Genomic DNA, 5,871 nt, shown 5'->3' on the forward strand with positions numbered 1-5,871 from the left:
TGGCGGTGAGACAGGTGCAATGATTGGGGAGACGCCCAGCCCACACTGAATTAAGGCAAAGGTCACCAAAAACAACAGGGTGAGGGGACACACGGTAGATTGCTGAGGACAATGGATTCCAACACTCTCGTCTTCAGGCTAGCGTTAAACCATGACACACACGGTGACTTCCTGTGATTACCCCGAGCCACGCGTGACATCCAAATGGAACTGGTTGTCTAATGTGTAAAACACAGTAACTTACCTTTTAAAGTCCGTTTCCCACTGATGAAGTTAGCGTATGCTGAGTTCTCGTCAGGGTTCGTTCAAGGCCGCAAACCTACCCCAAACATTCTCCAACACTTTTAATGTTTTGTTTTTTTCTCATCGCAAGGAAATTTGGAACGTTTCAAATGAATTTGCTTTCTAGCGAGCTGGAACAGTAGATATTAATATAGTACAACAAGTACACTGATGCCATGTCCGCGTTAATATATGAGGTGTGTCAGAAAAGTTATAGGACTGATGTCACACTCACCACAAAAAATTTTTCATTGCAATATATAAACTGAAAGTTTTTCCATTCTAAGTAATCCCCCTGGGCTAAAACACACTTCCCCAGCTTTATCGGCAACACTTTCATGCATTCTTATGGAATCTTTCGGAGCTCATTGTGATCAGCCACAAGTTGTCCTGCTAGAGCTCTCGCCTCTTCTCGCACACTGAACAAAGCAAACTCCGGTGGTTCTCTTTTTAGATTTGCTGGTTGACTGTCCACACTCCCTCTTTGCGGTTTGGGTTTGAAGTATTGTATTAAAAAAAATAACTCATCCACTCACGAGTTTTGTTTACTTACTCCACACTTCACTATGTTTCGGTTTCGGCTTTGCACATTGGGTGTTGATTATTTTGACAATTTAGCCGAATGTGTGATGAGTAATTCCACTTTGCTGTGATTGCGCTCTTTCCTTTGACATATTATTTCTATGTTGTGGTTTATAGTCTGCCAAAGTGTATTTCATGAGGACAGGTTATTTAAACACACACACATTTGTGTGGATGGATAGATTTCAGACGTAGCTAAAATGTTATATTTAGGAGGTAACTAAACTATGTTCCACCAATGGAATTTTGCCCATTACAATTCAGTACGCTACACACATTTGGTGTACTACTTGACATTGTACATTGAGCATTAGAAATCAAACATTTTACATAGCCCTTCAGAATAATAAGAAATAATAGTTAAAAATACAGTTATTATTTATCCCATTTCTTTTCTCAGGTTTAAAGATTCACTACACAGATTAAATCCAAATTGACACACACCCAGCATATTCGCAACACAACGTGAATTGTGTTGTGTCCCGAAGCAAGTTTGTTGGCCTGTGCATTGCTCAGTGACATGCTGGCAGTGTTCAGAACACATGCAATATGAAATGTAATACCTTTAAATTATGTGCAATAAGCAATTCCCATTTTTTAAGTCAGTTTTTATCATTTGCAAATAAAATACTGCAACTGCACGCATTTTCTTGACTTTGGTTTCTTAATGTGTGAACCAGGGGTGGTGTTAAGTCCATTGTAGGGGGGATGACGCCTCCCAAATCATCCCCATCTTCACCCGTCTCCCGTGAGAAACATGTAATGAATGTGAGAAACACATAATGAATGTTTCCCAGTGTTTTGGGGAGAATTTTCTTTCAACATTTTGTGTTGCCGACCCGTGACCTAGTCGGCCAACTCACACAGCGACGCCACTGCATCTCTGGTGGAGAATGTGGTGCTCCTAGCTGCCTTACTGGCAGCCCTGGTGGAGAATGTGGTGCTCCAAGCTGCCTTACTGGCAGTTCTGGCGGCGTGCACGGAGCTTCTCGTCTGCCTGGATGGTGTCCGTTTGCAACACGGAGGCCCATGTCTGGCTGGAAAGAAGATGACCTAGTTCTGCTAAACTCGTCTGTTTAGCGGCCAAGCTGCATGCAGTGTTATTAGCCAAGAGTGCTAGCCGGAGCTAGTATCCATGACTACCTGCCTAAAAGGACGTAAATAAAATTTTAGTGTTGCTCACTGTTGTCCACTGTAGCCTGTAAAAACAATAGATCAGCACAATATTGTTCATTTTGTGGACGTGATTATGGTTTTTGCTCATAGGAGCTGACATTTTATGCCAATAAAGTCAAAATGTTGTGCAAATTGCTTTTATATATTCACAGGTTGAAGTAGACGAGTAGAAACGTGCGCATGGATTTTTGTCACGATTGGTCACCGTTTATTCACAGGTTGAAGTAGACATGAGTAGAAATGTGCGCATGGATTTTTGTCACGATTGGTCACCGTTTCAAACACAAAGTGAAACGAGAACGTGGCAAGACATATTCCAACGCAACCCTGCCATGGCGTTGACAGGCTGAGATAAAGAAAAAAAAAACAAGCTACACGCCAAAAAGCGGATTGCCAAACTCTGGTTTGAGTCATCACAAAAAAAGCCTTGAAATCACTGCAGATTGGGGAGGGCTAAGGGCAACCATTTGAACACCCATTTGAAATATCTATTGTGCATACCAGCGATTCTCTTCAGAGCGAGTGAGGAGAAGCAGCCTGAGCGACTGAAAACTCCAATCCACTAGATGGCGTTAATTAACATTTCACTATTGTTTGCTGCCCACTAATAGAGACGAAGAATCGTGTTGGGTAAAATGGGTGCACGGGTCGTGCGAATGTTTAGAAATTTCAATCTAGAAAACAGGATTGAGCGAGAAATTTCGAAGGAAAAGCCTCGGTCTGCGCCGAGGCACCAGCTCACTCAACCGACCTCCACTGGTCAAAATGACGGTAAGAGTATGGAGGCTTTCGTTGACTGATTGGTGGTCGGAAGGAGAAAAACATGGGGTCATGCGTTTCCTAATTCCGAAATTGAGAGTATGTCCTTTTGCCCACCACAGCAAATACATTTTCGGCAGAAGTATCGGGAGCTGTCCACCAGAAGAACGATCCTCTATTGTTAAATTTGAAGTCAGTGTTTGTGGAGTCGAAAGATAAAGCAGCCGGCCCAGTTAAGGTCAGTACTCCTAGAAGCTAACTGAAAGTGTTTGCAAAAGTTCATTTACAGCTGTACAGATTTTATACAATAATGTTTGTCGCTGAAAGACAGTGCTTTGAAAAAGTATTCAAAACCCTTTAACGGTTGCCACATTTTGTGACCGTTAAAACGCGGAAACGTGTATTTTGCTGAGAATTTATGTGATAGACTGACATAAAGTGGCATGAAATTGTGAAGTGGAGCGAAACTGATCGAAGGCTTTCAAAATGTGAAGCGAATATAAATCTGTAACGTGTGGTGTGCCTTTGTATTCAGACCTCTGCACTGCAAAAGTGCAAAGTAATGCAATCGATAGCCTTAAAAAGCTAAGTAGTCCACTTGTGTGTGATTTAGTTTAGTTTGGAACTCAACAGACAGGGCACATATAAAATTGTGGAAGAGTTTATAGCAGGTTTAAGTCATTTAAAAAAAAAGTACAAGCTTTGAACATTTCGAGCACCATTCACTCAATCAAGGCAGAAATGCAAAAGAATGATTCAGATCATGGGCGCTCAACCTTTTATGACTGAAGATATACTTTTGAATTAGCCAACCTCGTGCAATTGTCCATTTCAGTGTCAAAATCGCAAACCCACAATTTATTCCTATTATTATTTTTTTTTGTCATTGAACCACTAGTCATCAGATCACTCTCTGTGCTCCTCACTCACACGCTCTCCCACATGCCAGTTTACATGATGAGCAATAGCCATAACTGAATTGAACATGAACGAAACATAGCAATAAATCCTATGGATATAATTTCATTGTCTAGACATGTAAAGCTGGTCGGGTCATACCCCAAAAAGACTAATTGCAGTTAAAGGAGCATCTACAACAGGGGCCCCCAACCTTTTTTGCCCCACGGACCGGTTTATGTCAGACAATATTTTCAGGGACCGGCATTTAAGGTGTGGCGGAAATAATACAACAAAATAATATGGTATGAGCTGCATGAAAACTGTGGCGTTTTTGAACTATAATAATAAACACAAGGAGCGTCTAATCTGGCCGCAACACTCCGATCGCTATGGCAATGTTTAATGCATTCAAGATACGATACAACGCAAATTCAAAGTGCATGAAAATGACGACTCACCACAGCACCGAGCTTGATTTTCTGCAACCAGACGGTCCCATCTCGGGGCAATAGGAGACAATGACACCTCAACTCACACCAACTTTATGTCCAGTCTACTTCGTAATTTTGTTTTAGTCGCCGTTGCTGCAGAAAACCCCCGCCTCACACAGGTAGGATGTCGGAAATAGCAACAGTGCTATTGTGGCGATCTCAGAGTATTCAGCCATAACTTTAATCCAGTTGTCTCGAACGTACTTTTAAGGCCGCCGTCTCCACTTTATGTTCTTGAGGAGAAGGTTGGAGTTTTTTTATTTTTTTTTTTAAATATGTCCCCCTTTTTTTTTTTTTTTTTAAATATGTCCCAGTTTTCTGTAATGCAGCATATTTTATGCAGTTGTGTTGGTAAATGCATGCCGTATTTGCCTTAAGTCCTAGGCATGCACTTATTCCTTTTCCCCATTGGTAATTCATATTTTTAATCTCTCTGTTTATACAGTCACGAAAGGACCTGTCTGCGGACGGAGGAGCAAAGACACGTCCGATAAAGTTCACTCTCCCCAACGACTCACAAGGCCTTGCAAATGTGCAGAACATTCCTCACGGCAAACTGACCATCACGGAGGCTCTGAAGGCTCTCGGCAGCCACCAGAATCAGCCTCAAACATGGACATCGCAGAAGATATCAGAAGAATATTCTCTGAATTTGAAAGAAACCAATTCTCTTCTTGAGTTTTTCGTCCCGTTTCAAATTCAGATTATCCCACCCCAGACTGCAAAGGTTAAACAATTGAAGGGTTCATAGGAATAAATGATGAATAACAAAATACACTTTGTATAGAATCTATTAATGAGCAGAATGAACTTGTATCGTGAAAATAATTTAAATAAATATGAATCTTTTTCTGTAAATCACCTTCACACAGTGAATGTCTTGTTTGACAAAATTACAAATTCAACAAAATCCAATGAGATGAAATTAGTGTACAAGAAAATATTGCAATTATTTTGGAGTGTAGACCAATGACATGAAAAAGAAATTAATCACCATAACGATAAACATACAGCGATAGCTAATTTGGAGTTGCTGAATATTCACAAACTGAAGCAATAGTGGAGCTAATCTGTTCCAGCAAAGATTATAGTTTATAAAAACGACCAAAATAACTAAAACAATATATTTTTTCATGTGTTAACGAAATAAAATTAATATAGCGGTGCTTAAAAAAAAACTCCAACTTTATTTTACATTGATAAAACGTACTCTAATTATGGCAAAAAATTCTGTTTTCATCTTTGTCAATTGATTTCATACTTGAGATTTTGGGGTTTGTTTTAAAATCTATTTATGTCGATATTACTGTTCGGCTGTACAGAAGGAAGGTTGAACAATCATTTGGGAATTGCAGGTTGCTGTGTTACACAGTTCTTAATTTGACTTTTATTTTGTCCTGCAATCAACCAGTAAGAATAGTCTATATACAGGGATGTGTAAAAGTATTTGCCCCTTTCCTGATTTTTGTGTTTTTTTTTCTTTTTTATCAAACCAATTTTATTATCAAACAGAGACCACACCAAGGAAATGCAAAATTCAGTTTCTGAATGCCAATTTAATTTAGACACACAAAAAAAATCATACCAAAATTGCAAATGTTTTAAGATTTTATTTAGCATATTACTTTTTTTTTTTTTTTTTAAACTGAGACAAGTATGAAAACCAATGTTGCCTTTAAAC

General features: G+C 39.6%; 1 protein-coding gene and 1 long non-coding RNA gene across 2 annotated transcripts in view; both read left to right on the plus strand.

Moving 5' to 3' along the window:
• LOC109509290 (uncharacterized) overlaps positions 1 to 1,505 on the plus strand; it is a 15,836-nt gene extending 14,331 nt beyond the window's left edge. The window contains exon 2 of the long non-coding RNA XR_002166915.1: positions 15 to 1,505. This is a non-coding gene — a long non-coding RNA (uncharacterized LOC109509290). The remainder of the gene's footprint in view (positions 1 to 14) is intronic.
• Positions 1,506 to 2,628: 1,123 nt separating this feature from the next.
• Positions 2,629 to 5,051, plus strand: ndufaf4 (NADH:ubiquinone oxidoreductase complex assembly factor 4). Its single transcript, XM_019859158.1, has 3 exons — positions 2,629 to 2,811; positions 2,922 to 3,037; positions 4,636 to 5,051. Exons 1-3 carry the CDS (start codon positions 2,676 to 2,678, stop codon positions 4,939 to 4,941), a joined length of 558 nt encoding a protein of 185 aa, XP_019714717.1. The 5' UTR covers positions 2,629 to 2,675; the 3' UTR covers positions 4,942 to 5,051.
• The last annotated feature ends 820 nt before the right edge of the window (positions 5,052 to 5,871 follow it).

Source organism: Hippocampus comes, unplaced genomic scaffold (assembly GCF_001891065.2).
Source record: "Hippocampus comes isolate QL1 unplaced genomic scaffold, H_comes_QL1_v1.1 scaffold26, whole genome shotgun sequence".
Taxonomy (NCBI): domain Eukaryota; kingdom Metazoa; phylum Chordata; class Actinopteri; order Syngnathiformes; family Syngnathidae; genus Hippocampus; species Hippocampus comes.

What these genes read in the sequence shown, in the direction of transcription:
- ndufaf4 (XM_019859158.1), top strand. Translation starts at nt 2,676, where the DNA reads ATGGGTGCACGGGTCGTGCGAATGTTTAGAAATTTCAATCTAGAAAAC. An exon ending in CTCCACTGGTCAAAATGACG is followed by an intron (nt 2,812 to 2,921) that starts GTAAGAGTATGG and finishes TGCCCACCACAG; the next exon opens with CAAATACATTTTCGGCAGAA. An exon ending in AAGCAGCCGGCCCAGTTAAG is followed by an intron (nt 3,038 to 4,635) that starts GTCAGTACTCCT and finishes CTGTTTATACAG; the next exon opens with TCACGAAAGGACCTGTCTGC.